Source organism: Caloenas nicobarica, chromosome 2 (genome assembly GCF_036013445.1).
Source record: "Caloenas nicobarica isolate bCalNic1 chromosome 2, bCalNic1.hap1, whole genome shotgun sequence".
Classification (NCBI taxonomy): Eukaryota; Metazoa; Chordata; class Aves; order Columbiformes; family Columbidae; genus Caloenas; species Caloenas nicobarica.
The window spans coordinates 101,389,425-101,408,255 of NC_088246.1; the positions used below are offsets into that span (position 1 = coordinate 101,389,425).

Here is an 18,831-nt window from a genome sequence, read left to right on the forward strand (position 1 = left end):
TGCTTTCAGCTAGAAAGTGAGAGATTAACCCCCCAATGTTTGCTTTTCTGAGTATGGACTTGTTCCCAGAGCTTTGGGATCCCAGCACCAGGTAGACAATTAAATCAGTTAATTAAACAGTTTAATGAGTTATGCACTCCAAGTCATTTCATTGTGTATTTGTGGGAGGTTGAACAGCTGAAGTCCAGGTTTGCCTAACGTGATGTTGAGTATCACCTGAACTTTTGAAGTATGTGATGAAACAGAGAATTTGCCTGGAGAGAGGAAGCATTGGACAACATGCGAGATGTGTTTCAAACTAAGCCCTTCAATTCTGATCATCTACATCAATGGTTTTAACCATTTGGTGCTCAACTAACCACTCCCTTTAACATTTCTCAAGGTTTTCATGGGAGGTTGTCAAAACAGTGTTATCCCCATATGGAACAAAACCATCCCAAACTCTCATTTTAACTGAACTTAAGGAGTCCATTTCTGAGCTAGTGTATGTGTTCGAGTTACTGGATGCATGCGACATTTCATTTCAGTCAATGTAAATATTTCAGTAGCTGAAGCATGTGTTTGGTAACTCAATTCAGGATTCTTAGATCTTGGTAATGCAATTATTTTAATAATATAAAGTTTGTGAGGGATTAATCTTTTAGACGCTGAAAGGAAATAAACCCTGATGTCTCAATAAATGCTACAACCAGTTTCATAGGCAAAAACTTTTATTTGGTCTGAAAGAATTATGTATATCTTAATTTCTTCTGATTAACATGCCTAGCAATTTAAATGCTGGTTTGATTACTCTGTTGCCCATGTTTCTTCACATATGTAAATAACCCATCTATTTTTTAAAAAATCATAGATTAAATAATAGTCTTCCAAGTCTGGGGTGTACACAATGTTTTGAAATTGCTTCCTTAAAGATGCAAGGAGGAAGAATAGTTTTTGTGCTAGACATTTCATAAAATGAGTACATACCAAGCTGAATTTGTATAAGCTGTGGCAGGAATTCAGTTTTATGAATTTAGATTGTCCTGGCATTGGGGGGAGAGGGTGGAGTCCTCAGTGTCTCTGCTGTGGCTGCTGCCATTTAAATGCACAAGGTTTTGAAGCATACAGTAGGAAAGCAGACACAGCTTTTTGAACTCATACAAAGAATCAACCAGTTTCTGGTTAAGAACACTTTTTTTTCTCTTAGTTTCTTCCTTTAAATGTAGAAATTACATATTGAAGGACTGAAGAGCCTTAGTAAGAAGTTGTTACAAGCTCATTAAATTTTTTTTCATCCAAAGTAGATGCATTTAAAGAAAAGCAATTTTTGCCCGACGTGGAGCAAACAATCTGAATTCCTTGAGTCACGTTTTCCGCTCCAGCTGATTTTACAGATGTAGGTGCTGCAGCTTCAACACGCGCAGTTGGACAATGTTCGCGATTACTTGTGAAAACTATTCTTGCAAACGTTGCTTCCCTAAGCCTCAGGCCTACTTAAAATAGACACGGTGCTCTGACTGACAGCGATTTCAGTCCTATTTTAGAAGTAATAAGCAAGAACTGTTCAGAAAAATATATCTGTGCTGTAACTAACAGTTGCTTGTAGTGTCTCTAGGTGCAAACACCTGTTGTCTGTCACAGTAGAGAGTTATTTCCAATGATGATACCAAAGTACGGGTTAAGAAAACGGAGCTGTTTCTATAGTATGTTTCCTTATACAGTGTTCCCTGCTGAGGAGCCTTCTCACTGAACACTGACTTCTGTGTTCATCTAATAAAACTGGACTCAAGCAGAGCTCAGGGTGAATTGAACAATTTAAAAACTTTAAAAAGCAGCTTCCCAACCTCAGTTTCTTTTCCCCCAAACAGCAGCAGCAGTAGTGTGGGAACTGTCCTGGAAGGATGGAGGTAGGACCATGTGCTGAACAGTACATTTGTGACAACAGTACAATTATGTGGCAATAAAAACACGTTAACGCTCCCGTATTTAACAATGGAGCTTTCAGAAGCAAAAGGCTTCTTAAGCAGTAAAATAAGGACACTCAGAATGACGGGCATCCGCTATAAAAACCTAGCGAAAGCACTAACGGCATCTCGCCCCACACGGGCTCCACAGCATGTCCCAGAATCTTGAAGAGGCTGAGAAGCCACCGACAGCACAGGTGGAAGCAGAAGTTTCAGGCCTGACCAGCGCGCAGGTGCTGTGCGGCTGACCCAGCCAAGCACGTTTTACTTCTTGTCAACAGCCTCAGGCTTGACAGTTTCAAAATAGCCCCATCATCCGGGGAGCTCAGCTGACACTGGCACTATTTAAAGGGCCTCGCTGCTTCAGCACCCTTTGACCTGGTGCCTAATGCCACCCTTGAGGGATGATAAAGACTCTTGAGGGAGTGGGGCTGCAGCAGCGCCTTCCAGGGCAGCTCTTCAGCTCTCCTGACAGAGCGCTGCGGGCGACGGGAGATGAGAAGCAAGAGCAACACCAAGCAGTAGGCGCCGCTTAAGTAAGCCGAGGCTTTGGGCTCAGAATGCCAGAGCTTGTCACTTCATCCTGCGCACTGTTCTCAGGACAAGCCAAGGAGCTGAACAGCCATGGAAGAATATCCTCCAGCAGCAGTCCTGCATGGTTGCTGCTTACAGCGTTTAATTCTTAACTACATTTTGAACAAGATGAGGAGTTTACCGTGTTTTTTTTTTTTTCTAATAGACCTGAAAAAGGGGAAAAGCTGATGCTGATCTAATTTGGCTGATGGAAGCAGATGTGGGATGTACTGAAGTGTTTTTTTCACCTTGCTCAGCCAACATTTCAATTTTCTCCTATGGCAACTAACGCTTCCCTGTGCGTTAAGTTACTGAACAGGCCTAGTCAGTCATGGCCTGGGAGTACACTCAGGAGGAGTTTGGGAATCCAGATAAATTAAAGTACCATGGCCATGAAAGACAGATGGAGATTATTTCCTTTCCTTTAGGGCTCTATTAATAAGATCTCCAGCTTCTGGGTGCTGTTCATGGGAAAGCACTACAGTTTTCCAAATATCTCTCTTTGTATTGTCTGCGAGACACTTTGTGCAAATTTGGCGTGAAGCACCTGTCACCCATCACTACAGCTGTGCATACAGCTCACCTAAGAATTTTATAATTAAAAGTTATCCATATAATTTTCAAAGGACTGATGTCACTTAGCACATCTGAAAAGCGAAATACTGACATTACTGTTTCACCCCTCCTAAGTAACAGTCCTGTTGTCAAAATTCACACAACTCAGCCTTGTATTTAAAGCCTAAGGCTGCAAGTCTGTCATTAGTACGGCTACTACACTTTTGTTCCTAGTCAAAATGGATCTCTCCTTCAGCTGGATTTTTTGGCACTTGGGTGAGAAAGCTCTGGGCAGCTGGAACAGATCTGCTCGGCGATTTTTTTTTTCCTTCTTTGCATCAATTTTCCACCTGTGAAACCCAAAATCCCACCACCAAGTGCAGCTGCGATTCCTGCCACTTTGTAGCCTGCAAGGAGCCCAATGGGACCCCCCACCACTCCACCAATAACTGCACCTGCCACGGGCAGAGCTGCCAGCTTGTACATTGCAGCCTGTAGAGGAGGAAAAAAAAATAGTTAGAATACTTGCCTGTGGTGATACGCATTTCCCCCTCATTGCTCTTGGCAAAGACTGGAATGCTCAGTGATAAACTTTACAAGTTAGTATTTAAAAAAAAACATTATCTACTATCCCACATGTATGACAGAACGCACCAAAAACCATTCGAAACAGAGCTATCTCACATATGCAGTTGTGAACCAGGTCATTTTTATGTGCTACTGCCTGATTGTGAACATTATTTATTACCTCATCTCTGTCATTAATCAAATGAGAAACTGAGAAGATGCTCAGACTTTTCAGTAACACACTTGAATCTGGGTTTGTGGCTTATAGCAACTATCACTGACATCTACATAGAACAGGACTGAAATTGTGTGTTATCATCACCCTGTTGTTTTACACTTATTTTATTTTTGTGAGCCAATTGTTGGATGCTCCTGTCTTTGCAGGTAAACCAAGGTAGCATCAGAATAGCATTAAAAAAGCAAAACCAACCAAAGAAGCCTGTATTTCCTAGTAGCCTGGATGTGATACAAAATTACAGGAGATTGATTTTTTTTTTCCCTGCTACCTGTGGGTCATTTCTTCCTTATTTCCTTAATTGCTGGCTCCTTCAGCATTAAAGACGGCAGATCAATTGGGTTAATACAGAGGACTGCTGGGAGGCAGAGCACCATTGATTCACCAGCAGGAGCAGATCCCTACCTTCCCCAACTTTTTGGTTCCCTCTTCAACATTCACAGCAGCACTGTTGACATGGTCTTCAATCCTGTCAATCTTCTCCTGCTGAGACTAGATGCAAAGGAATTATGAGTGAGGGCACCTGCTGGGAAGCAGCAGTGAGCCAATACACACCATTTTAATGCCTGTAATCAGGGCCCCACAGCCGCTTTCATCTGCTACCCACTGCAGCCTGCAGCCTTAATGGTGCTTCATTAATAGCATCTGATAAACTGTGCTGAAACTGCAAACTTTAAAAAAAAAAAAATCTTAACTATTAAGTAATAATATGGTGTGGGTATTATACAATGTGTTGCTGCAGTTAAACAACCCAAAACATGTGATTTCTAAATCTTGTCTGTGAATAGATGAACTCACATTCCAAAGGGAAAAATAATCCAAACTAGCCTTTTGGTTTCCTGCTGAGTTTCACGTTCAAAAAAAAATTCTATAAAGAGCATTTATAACATCAGTACCGACTCCAACATACAAAGCTGCACCAAGAAATCTAAATAGAGGTGTTTAATCATGACATTATGAAACACTGACTCAACTTTACAAATAGAGTAGTGGCAGTACTGAAAATATACTTGATGTTCCTCCACATTTTATTGTTTTGATTTTACAAAAACCTTCTGTCTCCAAATGCAGTCGGATTCCCCTGCAGTCTCTCTCAGAGAACACTGGGGCAGAAGATAAAGGGGTTTGTGGGCTTGTTTGTTCTTGTTTTAATCTCAGCAGCACCCAGGCTGTTTTATGTCACAAAATAATGAGATGGCTAATGTTCAGCTTAAAGTAAAAGGCATTCTGAACTTTTTTCCTCTTTCTAATTCAGAAACTGCTGAATCTACCAGCTCTGGTATCTTCACCTACGATCCAATCCGCATACTTTAGATGCTTGTTATTATATCTAATGATGGTTATGTGTAAAATTCAGAAAGCCCTGGGAACAGGACATTTAGGCTACTGAATAAAAATTTTTGCAGTCCCTCTCCAGCCTAATGAATCTTAATCCTTTTTTTTTTTTTTTTTGCACATGTGAAGCAGCGCATATTCAGCAGAAAGGATAAAACCTATTTTATCTATCCCGACTAACCCAACAGCAATAAGATTAAAGAACTCTCCTAGGAGATGGGAATTGTGAGTTTAACTTCCCTGTGGCACAGGAAGAACTAAACATAGGGAACCGAGTGTGGGTGATGCACAACCTTTTGGCAGCTACATTTGTGAGAGCAGAGAAAGGGCATGATAAAGGTGAAGGACACTTGAAATTTTTCTAGTACTCCTGAATAAACAAGGAAAAGTAGCTGAGAAACAGCCACCCTGTGCGGTGAAGGCTATCGTCACCATGAAAATTAGAAACAGTAAAAATGAATGGGACCTGGGTGGAACTCTGCAGGCAACACTGCAGAGCTTCTGCTAAGGTTCAGCTTGTGGCTGGAACATCAGTAGGTGCTCTGGTGACAAAAACTCAGGAGAAACTACCAGCAATAGGGCTGAAACAGAAGACTCTTGCCTCCTCAAAAAATATCTTTGACAGAGCCTCAACAGGACAGCCAGAAAGATACTTGTAGCAATGAGTCACTGATGGAGGGAAGGAAGAGCTGTTAGGTTTTCTAACCAGGTGAGGCAGCTGAGTAGTTAAACTAATGCTTTTGAACATCTGTTTGCACTTGAAAAATCAGAAGAAAACTTTTCACCATCTAGACAATTTGATGTAAACATTAAATGCATCACCTACGACTTGGGAAAGTATGTAATGGACGGGCTTGGAAACTATAGGTGTCTTTATCATAGGTCTCAAGTAGCACAGGCAGCACCTTCGTGCAGGCACCTCAGCTCACCGTGGGGGAACTGCTCTGTCTCTACTGGCATGTTCCTGAAGTTCCTAACAGTGACTAGGGTTTTGTAGTCTTGAATATCGGACTGAATAAATTCAGTTAATGCTATTCTGGTATTCTGTCACTTTGCTCAAGTGATCCTAGCTCAGTCTGAGTTCAGATTACGGGCAGAAGTATCACTCATCTTTTTTTTCCCCCCCAACTAGGAGTTCCCCATTCGCCTTCTTTTTGTACAAAACTCTCTCTAGGACAGAATGCAAAATTAATACTTACGTTGACTAAGAGAGAAAAATCAGTCACCAACTGGCTAAGCTGAATCAAGTCCTACAAATAAAGAACAAGTGTTATTTTGTAATAGTTGCTAAAAACAAGAGCACCCCTGTGGCAGCAAGGGAGCTTCAACATACCCCTTCTAAAGTTTCCCAGGACTCAGCTGCATTTTCTTCCTGAGGTATTTCGGGAAGGTGGGAGTAGATCTGGATTAAACTCTGGGAGCCATCCTTCACTTCCAGGTTATGTAAAGTTTCTGAATGAGAAACATGATGTTTATAAATAAATGCAGGGGATCAGAATGCAGGTGATGTGCAAAGTTTCTCACTCTTAATGTTTCACAAGGATAAATTGATATTCAGCCCAATTCAAGCCAAGCAACAGCCCTGGAAATGATCATATAGGGAAAAGTCTTACAGCACTGGACAGTTTCTTAAAAGGAAGTTACTGCCAAAGAAACAGGTTCATTTCTATCAGCACCTTCTCACAATCAGTTCTGAGAATGATATTAAATTATACTCCCCAATTCAAGGTCAGTTAATTATTTTTGTATCAACCGAGCTAAGAAAACTGAGCTTGGGACAAAATCTTTTCATTTACACACAACACATAAAAACACCGTGCTCCCAAAACTGAACAGACAGTTATTCATTTTATGATTGATTATTCTGCTACTGGTTTGATTTTCAGCCATTTGAGACTCAAAAGAGCTGGAGGAAAATGCTTTCAAAGCAGTGAAAACCAAGTAACATGCTGCCCAGCACTCAGTGCTGGAACCAGTTGGGTAACCGTACTGGGAGGACGGAAAACATTTGAAGCTCGGCGGTGTGGAGAGGAGATAATTCTCCAGTATCTTCCTTTCTGTATCACCTGGGTTGAATGCAGAAGGCATTAGAATGAAGTATGGTGGAAAAAATAGGGAATAAGACGACAGCTGGGTGGCATGGGGTGAGCAGATGTGACGAACAGACACACAGATACCTCCTCCAGTCAGAGCGCCCAGTCTTGAGCCACTACAGATGGAATAGACACGTGCATAATTATGGACAAGTAATTAAGTGGTACTCAAGAATAATAAGAAACAAGTCTGGCTTGTCACGGCAAGGCTTAAGCTTGAGGGTACGAAAGGCAGACTGGAGAACGTATGTGTGTAAACACAGTGCAGAGATCATGTTAATTGAGACAATTTAAGTTTCTGAAGGAAGGTATTACAGCTACTTCAGTAGGACACTGGTGTTTCCTGCCTTGGGAGAGCAGTACCAAGGGAAAGCTTAATATGGGGAAGACTGGTTAGATATGTCTAATAATATTGAAGTGTAAATATTGCATTAGAATATTTACAAACAATGAATGTGCCACGGTACTATATTATACAAGTGTTACTACAATGGATATGAACAATTGAAAATAAATGAAAATAATCATATTCGATAACAAGTCAGTAATAGTGCATGCTTTTTCATGGAATTAATTTAACGTAAAATAAAAATTATACATTTTAATAATATTTGTCCATTTCTCAACATTTTAATCCCAATATCTCAAAATACATGAAGGATCTAATCTTCCTACTCTCTGATCAACAGAAGCCTGGCATCTATGAAGCAAATATTCAGCTGTAATTACTAAGTAAGGAGAGCAGCAGAGTAACGATGGAATAAACGATTTTGGGGTTTATTTTGGCCTCGTTTTTCTTTCTAATTATTTCTAACGCTTTTCCTTTAAGAATCCAGACATGGAAGGCACTTTACCTTCTACAGTCATCACCTCTTCTTCCAGAACATATGTTTGTTCTATAGTATCAGATTATGTTACATACTGTGTTCTGAAATATTGCTTTTCTCTTTTCACCATAATTAAACATATATCCAAATGTGTCCACTTTTGGATAAACCAATTCTGCTATGTATTCTGACATTCAACATTAGTTTTGAGTATTTTATTGCATTTCAATCCTTCACAATCTTATTTCAAAATCAATTTTCTTCTGCCAAAAAAGCGTACTCTTCCCTAATTAGCCACATGCATGCTAGGTTGGTTGAAATTAAAATATTTGTAATTCAAAGGCAAACAATAAAAGCTCACTAAGCAAAAGTGCCTCCTCACAAATTATGCTCCCTATTCCCGTCTGTCCTTAACAACGTATGCTGACTTACTGTAGAAGAGCACGTCCTTCAACGTACGTGAATGATACCAAACTCTTCTATGACACACATTCAAGAGAACTTAAAATCATGTTTCCACTATAATTTTCTAATAACTAAAAGTTAATGGGAAAAAAAAAAACCTCAAGGAAAATTCTTTACTCACTTCAAAAAACTAAAGAATAAGAAGGGTAAGAGAAGGTGAAATTGCGTTTGGGCTAGAAGTCTGAGTAAAAAATTTATATTCCCTAGTTCAAGTTTTATCAAGTCTAACCAATTTTAATAGAAGTGAGAATGGAAGCGGCTCCACCAATTCACTTACAGCATCTCCACAGAAATGCAGTAATACAAAACACGTCTGCAGATTTCATAGAGCAGCTTCGCACCTCATTACACTCAAGATAAAAATCTAATGCTCTGGAAGATTCAATATGTTGCTTAAAAGATTTTAGTAATTTTAAGAGTGGAGTCTCACCTTTTGTTAATATTTGTTTAAAATGCAATTAAATTCCATTTCTATTGGACCTGAGCTGAAGATGGTGAAGGGGGGAAGGGACCTCATCATTTCACTGACACGGGCCATTTGAATTTGTAAACTCCTTCCTTCTCTACCAGATGGGAAGCAACATGCTACAAAGAATGGGGACACTGGAGCTCCTTTGATTAAGATCACCAGCCAAGATTTGCTTTCAGGACTGCGCACAAAAGAACAGGCAATATATTGCATCTGTGTTCAACAGAGCTGCTTTTGCAGTCAGGCAGCTTGAAAAAAAAAAAAATCTGTTTAATTGTATTTAGTTGTCTGCCAGCCTGAATGTTTCACTTTAAATGGGGTGAATTATTTCCATATTCTTGAGCAGACTTGCAGGAGCATGTCATCCCACTAGTATTTTTCTGTTCATCTCATCCCAATCTTTCTGCTCAGTTTCTTGTCTCCCTGAAGAGCAGCTATACTCAATGTCCTCCACACTTTAAAGGTATTTCAGATTTTAAAAGCAGTCCTGTTCTTTGAAATTAAACTCTAGTTCCCATTTACCACCTATGTAACTGTTAGAAAAGCCATAAGCCAGGACAAGACCTTTCCAATGAAATACGAGAATGTATTGAAGACCACTGCAGAAAGTTACCAAAAGAAGACATACTTTAAATTTAATTCTGATTGTAATAGAGAAGAGCTTGCAAAGAGCCTGAAAGCAATGGCTGATATGGATGAAGGGGAGTGCTGAATACCAGAGTTCACTATTCTAAAACTCAGAGTAAAAAACTAAAGGCATCGAGTTCCCCTCAAAAGAGATATCAACAAATTTGGCAAACTGATTAATGGAAACTATGAAGTTCCTAAAGGATAAAGGGCTGCAGAAGAGCTGGCAGACACTAATAAAACAGGCTACACTGAAGATGACAGCAAATTGTCCTGATGCAGAGGAAAACGTTCATGGCTTCAGCAACAGCTTTTCAATGCCCCCCTGGATTTCAAGAATTTGACGCACAATTAAGATGAGTACAAGGAATAATGTAAACATGGGAAGTTAGTATCAGAAAGACTAGGACACAAATAAATTGCAGCTACCAAAGAGCACAAATGGTAGCAAGAAAGTTTCTATGAATGCCACTGAAGTTAGAGGACGATGAAGTTTAAGTGCATTGCCAAGTAAAGAAAGAAAATAACAGATGACCCAGAGAAAGATGAAGTCAGTCTTATACAAAAAGGTAGCTGTTATCGGATACTTGATGCAATTAATTCAAACAATGAGAAAAAAGGAAAAAAAAAGGCTGAAACATAGACAACAAGTTAAAAATATTTAGATGAGCTAGATTTATTCCAGTGCTGAGGGTTTGATGAAATTTGCTCTAGAATATTTAAGAAAAAGCCTCTGAAAGTTCAAGCATGTTTCTGAGAACTTGCAGAGAGTGCTAAGGGGGTCCCAGAGGACAGCAAGAGAACAGACTCGGTTATTATCTTCTTTTTTGGGTGAGGAAGGAGGACACAGCAAATAGCCAGACTTTGAAACCCACAAAGATATTAGGACAAGCTACTGAACAACCAGTTAAAAGACGTTGAAGGTATTGAAAAAGTCAAGAGTCCTATGTCAAAAGCCACATCAGTCTTTTTTATCGGCCTGTTAAGACGATAGAATTTTTTTACCATGAGGGTGGTGAGGGACTGGAACAGGCTGCCCAGAGAGTTGTGGAAGCCCCATCATTTGAAGTGTTCAAGGCCAGGCTGAATGGGGCTCTGAGCAACTGGATCTAGTAGAAGATGTCCCTGCGACCTGCAGGGCGGGTGGACAATATGATCTTCAAAGGTCCCTTCCAACCCAAACCATTCTACGGTTCTATATTTGATATATCTTCATGTTCATAAGGCTTTCTGATACTGCTGCACATGACACTCTCAAAAGCAAGCCCAGTCTTCAAATCTTCCGTCCCTGTTCGACCATTAGACTTGCTAGCTTGTTATTCACAATTGGAAGAGTTCTTGTAGTTCTTTATATAGCAACAGGAAGGGTCATGAAATCAAAATTGATGGCAGGTTCTTCTACAATGCCACTGACTGAGAATACTCTCCCAATTTTAAGATACGTGACATTTTCAAACAATTTTAAACAATACTGCTGGTGCAGCAATCAAACTAATTACTGTTATGTGGAAGGATTTAATCCTGATCTGACCAACTTTCTCATAGATCATTAGCAGAGAGCACCAGCCAGCACCAGGGCATGGTATGGGCTTCCCCTGAAGACAGAACAGTAGAACAAGGAATAAAAGACATTTTGTACAGAAAAGAGGGGGAAAAAGTAAATATGTCTGACTTGTAGCATGCTATAGTGTGTTTTCAAAATCTTTTGTTTAAAAGGATTTATAGTTTTCTGCTTTCTTGTCAGTTACCATGATAAAATGCTACAGGAAGAGATGTTCTCCTTTATATAGACACTTGCTCCTCTTTCCCAAGTATTTCAGCAACGGTATATTATACTGTCATAAAAAATTGCTTTCTTCTTGATGTTGCACATGCTAATTCAGTGAAAATGGCCCAAAGGATTGCTCACACGTAATCAAGTGATTTGCAGGTGGAAAAAAAGAAGTCAAGCTACCGTGAAACTTGAATGTAAGTTTTCTTCTTGTGAACAGTCTTCTGTTTCAAGATCCAAGGCTACAGGATCTGTCTCAAGAAAGGCCACAGCTACTGAATTTCTTAAGATTGGAGAGCAGTGTAGGGGAAAGGGACCTGGGGGTCCTGGTGGGCAGCAGGATGACTATGAGACAGCACTGTACCCTTGTGGCCAAGAAGGCCAATGGCATCCTGGGGTGTATTAGAAGGGGGGTGGTTAGAAGGTCGAGAGAGGTTCTCCTTCCCCTTCCCCTGGTGAGACCTCATCTGGAATATTGTGTCCAGTTCTGGGCCCCTCGGTTCAGGAAGGACAGGGAACTGCTGGAGAGAGTCCAGCGCAGGGCAACAAAGATGATTAAGGGAGTGGAGCATCTCCCTTATGAGGAAAGGCTGAGGGAGCTGGGTCTCTTTAGCTTGGAGAAGAGGAGACTGAGGGGTGACCTCACCAATGTTTATAAATATATAAAGGGTGAGTGTCATGAGGATGGAGCCAGGCTCTTCTCGGTGACAACCAATGATAGGACAAGGGGCAATGGATACAAACTGAAACACGGGAGGTTCCACTTAAATATGAGAAGAAACTTCTTCACAGTGAGGGTGATGGAACACTGGAACAGGCTGCCCAGGGAGGTTGTGGAGTCTCCTTCTCTGGAGACATTCAAAACCCGCCTGGACGCCTTCCTGTGTAACCTCATCTGGGTGTTCCTGCTCCGGCAGGGGGATTGGACTAGATGATCTTTCGAGGTCCCTTCCAATCCCCAACATTCTGTGATTCTGCGTGATACTTAATTAGAGCATTAGCCACTGATCAAAACTCAGTCACAGGTCATGAGAAAAACGTAGTGTAGGGAAATAAATCCACTTCTTGATTAATAATAATTATTCAACTGAAATCTCATTTGTTTACTTCATTTATACCTGGCCAGAGAAGCTGCAGACTGGATACGACATAGATACAATACATACAGAAATGAAATTCTACTACCTCCTCCTACAGTTGCAGATCTGGTTAAAGAGGCATCCTCTGGTCCTCCGAGTTGCCTTTTAAGTTCTTCTGCAGATTCAGAATGGAGCTGCAGGAATTCTTTTATGGCAAACGAAGCCTCCTCTTTAACGGGATTTATCATTCTCTGCAGAACAGGGGTGTCTTCCTGCCGGACTCGCAAACAGAGTTTCTCCATCTCTCTCATATTGGCACGGACTTGCTGTAACAGTTGTAAGAGTTATTTTGCAGCTTACTGTGTAAGAGCGCCAGGCACCTTCAGTGGCTGGGATGCAACTATCATCTTGATTATCATTAAATAATCATAAACACTGCCATTTCTAACTTCTAATAAACTACGACACACACAAAATAACCAACCCTCCAAAGTCCCTGCTTTCAGGCCATCCCTATGTTCCAGGTCATGTCTGCTCTACATCTATTTTTTTCCCCAGACTGCATTGTTTGACTTGCTTGTGCCTCTGAGTTCGCTCAGTTTTCTATCTACAAAAAAAAAAAAAAAAAGGGGGCAGCAGGTGAGGTGTCTCAGGACACATTGCAGTGTCTTTTTGGATGGGACCTACTTTCCATAGGGGAAGCTGAGCTCTCTGCCCCAGGAGAAGAACCAAAGATCAAGGCCGAGATGGACAAGATGCTTTTATATTTTTTATATTAAGCTATTGTGGTGGTTGTAGCACTTCAGGATACAATCACTTGCAACCACCAACTACCCCAAAACTATCATTTTCATTTTGTAAAGACAACTTCAGGGACAAAGAAGAAGAATTACTTTTCTTGGCAATATTTATATTATTTTTCTGAGAAGAAGAACGAATATATTTGTTCAATTGGAGTATCAAATACAGAAATATTTCTTTAGTTACAAGAGTTTTGAGAAGGTATGAAATATTCGCAACTAGCAAGAAGAGTCTGTGTGCATCTCCTGAGAGATAAATGTCTGTCTACAGCAAAAATAGACTTTTTTTAATTGCCTAGGTTTTTAAAATCCAAAAATGCACATAACTTTTCTTTTTCTGCAAATGAAGACATTTACACTTTAAATTATACCACTCATTGTTTTAGGACAAAGTTTTTATCTAATTGTAAAAAAAAAAATAAGGCTGTAATAAAAAATAATACTCATTGCATTACATTATAAGATGATACAATAATTTATGTTATTTATTGCAATTCTTCTCACAGCAGAACAAGAGAATGGATTAACACCAGTGAGTGGTTAGAAAAAGAAAATTTTTCTTTGGTACACCAAACCAGGTACAGGTAATGCCTTAGAAGGGCAATACTGCTTACCTGGAAAAGCAAGAACTAGATTGAGTTCCTGCTAAATTCCTAATCTAGGAATTCATTTTATTTATATACACTAATAAAACGAAGTTTTTTAACATGTATGAAAAAAACAGTAGAAATATAATTAGAGAAAAAGGAAATTAATTCAGCCACACATGGAAGTAACACCACATGAGTCATGTTAGGCAACTGAAGAAAGAACTATCGCTTTGTAAAAACCATCTGTCAAATTACTAAGAGTATATTCTACTGTATGCCTAAATTCAGAGTACTACTAGCCAAGTTAGGCTGCATTATTTAAGGCTAACCCCAGGCAAAAACACTGACTAACAATAAAAAAAGGGAAATACAAAAAATAAATTTGTAAGATATTGAGTTGGATTAGAAACATGGCACTAAATAATTTTCCTTATGCATTTCTCATCTTAATCTACCCTGCTCTTCCTGTTCTCATCCTCCCATGGTCTGCCCATAAGTACTGAAAAAGGGAGAACATCATCACTGTCACAGTACACCATGTGCCAAAATTCTTGGTTTATAAAATCTTGAAATTTCGTTTAAAAGACAAAATAGGACTATCTAGACACAACATCTGATTGTCTATTTTGTGAAAATTCTGCGCAGGGGACCAAGTGAAGTTGATCCTGCTCTTTTGTCTAAGGAAACAAAATTATTATTCTCCTGCCTTTGACCGTAATGGAGACAAAAAAAACAACGTGCCAAACAAAAACATGTGAAACAGTGACAATAGTGAGTTTGAGAGGTGCTAATAATGTTTCCAAAGCAGTTTCTTTAAAAAAATAGTAAATAAATAAAAATTTTTTAAAAAGAAAAAAAAAAGGAAAATTTCCCAGTTGAAATTGAGTTGAAACGTAGCTCTGCTGGGGATTTGCACCACTGCAGCTGGGACAAATTACCAGTACAGCCAATGCAAAGGTATAATGAAGATGGTTACTGTGCAGCGACCAACGCATCCACCAACTTCCTGCTGGAGTTTTCAAAAATCCTGAACAAAAAAGCTTCAAGAGCTGCAAACTACCCATCCCAAAGAATGGCTAAATCAGATCCTCACTTCCACTGTTCGTTATTACATTGCTGGTCAAAGAGAAATATTAATATTTGTGAGAAAGAAGATGGGGGAATCAGATGATGATATTGGCCTATTTGGTGAAATTTAATTTTAGTACCTCTTTCTTTGTGGTTCTGGAGAGAGGACTCTTGTTCCATTTATTGTCTTGCTAAATGACTTAGCAAGAAAGCTTAAGCCCTGCTGGGAGGAGACACATCTTAGGAGCTCACCAGGGTGTAGCACGATAAACGTTAGAGATATGCAAGTGACTGCGACTTCTTTTCATAGTCATTTGAACGGGACAGAGTCTAATCTCTGGGTAGGGCATAAAACTATATCACCCTCTTCCCAACTGTTTCCACTTTTAAAACAAAGCTTACTTGGAGACAAAGATAATGCAAATCCTGTTTTCATTTATGGGAACTCCCAAGTTTCAAACTCACCAAATTCAGCCCAGAAGACAGAGATTTTTTCTTTATAATATTTGCAACTTTGGTCTGTTAACTTCCCAAATCAAGTTACAGTCTTTGTTTCAAATGGCGTTCCCACAAAAACCATAGGAAAATAAAGCTGGTGAAAACCTTGGAAGTCACCCCTTCAAAGCATGATCCATTGTCCCTGTTTTCTTTCTGATAGTTTATCTAATCTGGTCTTAAAAGGACTTCTTTAGAAAGAGCTATGTCCTCCCTGACAGTATGCTACAAGAATTTATTATCCTAATTGCCACAGCATCTTTCCTCATGTCTAACAGAAACCTCTCTTGCCTCAGTTTAAACCAGGTATTTCTAATCCTTTCTGTTCAACACAGAGAACGACAAGTCTTGTCCTCTTCGCAACCATCTGTGCCGTGTTTGCAGACAGACAACGTGCCTCTGACAGGCGTTCTTTGGGCAAAATAACTGATTTGTCAGTCTTTCCAAATAAGTCTCATTTTCCCAATTTCTAACTGCTTTCATTGCTCTCCCTGAACACCCCCCTAACCAGCCCACAGCTTCCTCAAAACCGTGGTGCCCAAACTGGTCTAACTCTTCTACCTGCGGCCCTACGAATGCTGCCCAAAGAGACTGCATGAGCGACCGCACTGACTGCTCTCCCGTTTATACATCCCACTACATTATTTGGCTTTTTTCTATCACACTGCTGTGGCGGTCGTGCCATTATTACACTCGGTCTCTGCCACCATCATTCTCTTTTTCTTCTTCTTGGTTGTGTTATCATTAAATGTAACGTCACATACATTTTCCAATAGTTTACACTTTAAACCCTTTATGCTGAAATAGTACATGGATGACACAGGATCTGTCATGTCCAACAAATCAATCCCTTTTTCTCTTTTTCTCCTGTCCTCTGTGCATTAATCACTGTCAACTCTTCCTCCATTCTGCATGTTGTTGTTTTAAATTAAGAAGTAAACAGCACCTTCAAATAAACCCACCACCTTAAACCCTTTCAAACATAAATACGATTTTTAAGAAAGTGCTGCGGTAACTTAGCTGTACAAATGTCACCTTGCCTTCACTTATCTTGTCTGGACTTTGTTCAAAGTAATGTAAAAAAGGACATATGTTACAAATTGCTTGTCATAGGTCAAATAAAATCTGAGTTTAACGATATACCTACTCTACAGATGGCCAGAGGCTGCAACAGTGAGCTGATTTTACATGACCCTGCACTGATACCACAATCAATCTCCTGCAGCAAGGAAGACACTCATCTACCCTGCATCTCATGCTCTCCCAGTATATTGCGTAGTATTCCAGAAAGATACTTAATTTGAAGACTGCTTAACTTTAAAGATGGTACAGAAGACATGAGCCATACAACCGGGTTTTGAAGATTTATGCAAAAGAGATCTGACTGAAAACGATAATTTAGTTGCAAACCACTTTCAGTTGAAATGTAGATCATAAAAGTGAAAAAGAAAAAAGAAATAGATTAATATTTTTCGAGTAGCTTTCAACATTAAAGCAACGCAGAGGAGAGACTCTGCCTAGGTATGTTTTGCAGAACACAGTCTCCTTTTGTGGGCTGAATACAGACTAAAGTCAGATCATTCAGCCACAGTATTTTTCCTTTTTTTGTTCAATGCCTTATATCCTCTCTTGTAACTGCAGCAGTTTTCTGCCTCTCACTACAAATACGATCAAAGCAGTCCTTAGGTGTGACAACAAAATACTGCCATTTCATTGAAATGAACTTTTATCTTTCAATAATTAACTAATTGTATGGAGTAGTCAGCATATATGGGGCAAAGCCTAGCAAAACTGCATAATTATTCAGGCCCCAACAGTTTAAGAACTCCACACACCGCACCCAAAAAATGAAAACCCGCAAGACCACATTCATGAAAACTAATACACAGTATATAAGAGCTATTTTCTCAGTATTTTAAGCAGGGTGTCATCACACCCTATACAAAGATTTCCCTGGTTTCTTCACTTTCCTTTTTAGAAGTTTTTAATGTGACCCCCAGTCACCAGAAAGAAGAGGTATATGTTTATGCTCATCTATACTTCTATTATAATTTTGACCATCATCAAAAGTACAACAGAAGTAATTATTCTGGGTAAACTGAAAATTCAGAAAAATGGCTAATTATGTGCACATGGATTAAACGTAGAGTGGCTGTGCATATATTTGTCTAAAACCTGTGGCGGATGCCTTGGGTCAATATTGACTTAGGGATTCCTAATGTATTTTTACAACATCTAATTTTGAGAGCAAAGTGTGCGCTGCAGAGAACATTTGGTATCACAATAATTAATCTGATTTTTTTGCAAACAAACAGATCACAAGTCCATTGGTAAACATTTAAACAGCTTACAGCAAACACATTCTACATGTCATATAATTTATTATCAAGTACTCCAGACTCCTACCTATTTAATTAAAACAAAGAGCTAGTCTACCCCTTCTTGCATGGCCCCAGACACTTATTCTGCTCTCTGGGTATCAGAATGTGAACCACTTTAATGCATAACTTGCATCTGGATTTAAAAGCAATAAGCATTAAATAAAATATAAGGAAATTTATTTTGGCTGAAAGCAAAAATGGCAAGCTTTAGGTTCAAGACAAATATAAATGTCTCTAGAGACAAATATGAAGATTTATTACTAGAGCATTTAATGTATTTAAAAACATAATCTTCAACATGATTACTTTTTCTCTAATTATTGATAGATTTTGTCTTGCTAAACAAATGATACTGATAATAAAGAGTTCCAAGGGAAGCTTTTCCTCCCCTCAGGTGCGGAAACAGATCAGAGCACAGACATAAGCAAACACATGCTTACTACACCCCACCTGTTAGAATACCATTGTTTTAACAGGACTTCCACATTTGGAAGACTCTTTTGATATCAAGAATAAACTTATTTTATATTTGGATTTCAAAAATGCTTTGTGAAAAATCAAAATAAACGTTCAAACCTCTAAACAGCAGAAAAATCAAGTGCATTTCATACATAACTTCTTATCATCTACACTATAAAAGCTCATTAACACCTTCCATTCCTCAAAAAAGATACATAACTGGAGCTCTGCCTACTGTCTAATACTGTTGTTCAATGAGGATTAGTCCTTCTTTCCAAATTTTTTTTTTTTCATTTTTAGTCCGGTCTAATTTCCCACAGGAGTCAGTAAGGCAGTGCAACAAACACAGGAATTTACAGTATTAGAATTATAAACCACAGTGACTTAGGACTCTACTACCCCTGCTGGCAAAGCCTGCTTGCCTAGCTGCAGCGTAGGTCACAAAAGGTTTGTTCTAGTAACAAAATCATGTCCCTCCTCTGACCACCACCTACAAAAC

General features: G+C 39.3%; 1 protein-coding gene across 4 annotated transcripts in view; it reads right to left on the reverse strand.

Moving 5' to 3' along the window:
- Nucleotides 1-677: 677 nt before the first annotated feature.
- STX17 (syntaxin 17) overlaps nucleotides 678-18,831 on the reverse strand; it is a 35,101-nt gene continuing 16,947 nt past the window's right edge. For all 4 annotated transcript variants that reach the window (XM_065628595.1, XM_065628596.1, XM_065628597.1 and 1 more), the window contains 5 exons: nucleotides 12,646-12,865; nucleotides 6,542-6,660; nucleotides 6,408-6,458; nucleotides 4,279-4,365; nucleotides 678-3,563 (listed from right to left, as the gene is read on the reverse strand). In XM_065628595.1, coding sequence (XP_065484667.1) covers nucleotides 3,324-3,563; nucleotides 4,279-4,365; nucleotides 6,408-6,458; nucleotides 6,542-6,660; nucleotides 12,646-12,865 — 717 coding nt within the window. In that variant the 3' untranslated portion in view covers nucleotides 678-3,323. The remainder of the gene's footprint in view (nucleotides 3,564-4,278; nucleotides 4,366-6,407; nucleotides 6,459-6,541; nucleotides 6,661-12,645; nucleotides 12,866-18,831) is intronic.